This window comes from Eimeria mitis, genomic scaffold, assembly GCF_000499745.2.
Source record: "Eimeria mitis Houghton genomic scaffold, Emh_scaff9276, whole genome shotgun sequence".
In the NCBI taxonomy this organism is placed as follows: domain Eukaryota; phylum Apicomplexa; class Conoidasida; order Eucoccidiorida; family Eimeriidae; genus Eimeria; species Eimeria mitis.
In genome coordinates, this window is record NW_013576835.1 from 102 (window position 1) to 1,083 (window position 982).

General features: G+C 52.6%; 1 protein-coding gene across 1 annotated transcript in view; it reads right to left on the reverse strand.

The window, feature by feature from the left end:
* Positions 1–664: 664 nt before the first annotated feature.
* The window catches only part of EMH_0096850 (uncharacterized protein), a gene marked incomplete at both ends in the record, with an annotated part of 619 nt that continues 301 nt past the window's right edge, over positions 665–982 (reverse strand). The window contains 2 exons of the mRNA XM_013502453.1: positions 665–829; positions 888–980. Coding sequence (XP_013357907.1) covers positions 665–829; positions 888–980 — 258 coding nt within the window. The remainder of the gene's footprint in view (positions 830–887; positions 981–982) is intronic.

The window sequence follows — 982 nt, forward strand, 5'->3', positions numbered from 1 at the left end:
CTGTCTCTTCTATCTGTCTCCTCTATCTGTCTCCTAACGCAATCTCTCTCCTCTCTGCATGCATGCATGCATGCATGCAGTGCATGCATACATACACTGCATGCATGCATTGGGGCTGTGCATGCTTGCATGCATACTGTGCTTGCATGCATACTGTGCATGCATGCATACTGAGCATGCATGCATACTGAGTATGCATGCATGCATTGGGGCGGTGTATGCATGCATGCACACTGTGCATGCATGCATGCATGCAGTGCATGCATACATACAGTACATGCATGCATGCATGCATGCATACTGAGCATGCATGCATGCACAGCCCCAACAGCAGAAATTGTGTTGCTGCATTGATTGAAAATATATTGCGGTTGATGGTCAAACATATATTTCAAAGGCTCAGCCTCAGCAAAAAAACTTGCTGCTGCTGCTGCTGCTGCTGCTGCTGCTGTTGCTGCATCATCTGCTGCTGCTGTTGCTGCTACTGCAGCATTCTCTGTTGCTGCTGCTGCAGCAACAGCAATGGACGTGTTGCTGCTGCTGCAGCTAGTGCATTACTCGGTATCGGTGTAGCAGCAGCAGCAGCAGCAGCTGCTGCTGCTGCTGCTGCTGCTGCTGCTGCTGTTGCCGCAGCAGCAGCAAAGGGTGTCGCTGAGGCGCGTTGCTACTGCCTTGTCAGAGACACCATGTGGGCTTCGTGTGATGCTGCTGCTGCTGCTGCTTCTGCTGCTGCTGCTGCTTCTGCTGCTGCTGCTGCTTCTGCTGCGGCTGCTGCTGCTGCTGCTGCTTCTGCTGCTGCTGCTGCTTCTGCTGCTGCTTGTACCTGGTGCTGTTGCAGCAGCATCAGCAGAATATGTTATTTATTAGAGTTTAAAAGTAAATAGCACATGCTGCTGCTGCTGCTGCAGCTGCTCTTGCTGCTGCTGCTGCTGCTGCTGCTGTTGCTGCTGCTGCTGCTGCTGCTGCTGCTGTTGCTGCTGCT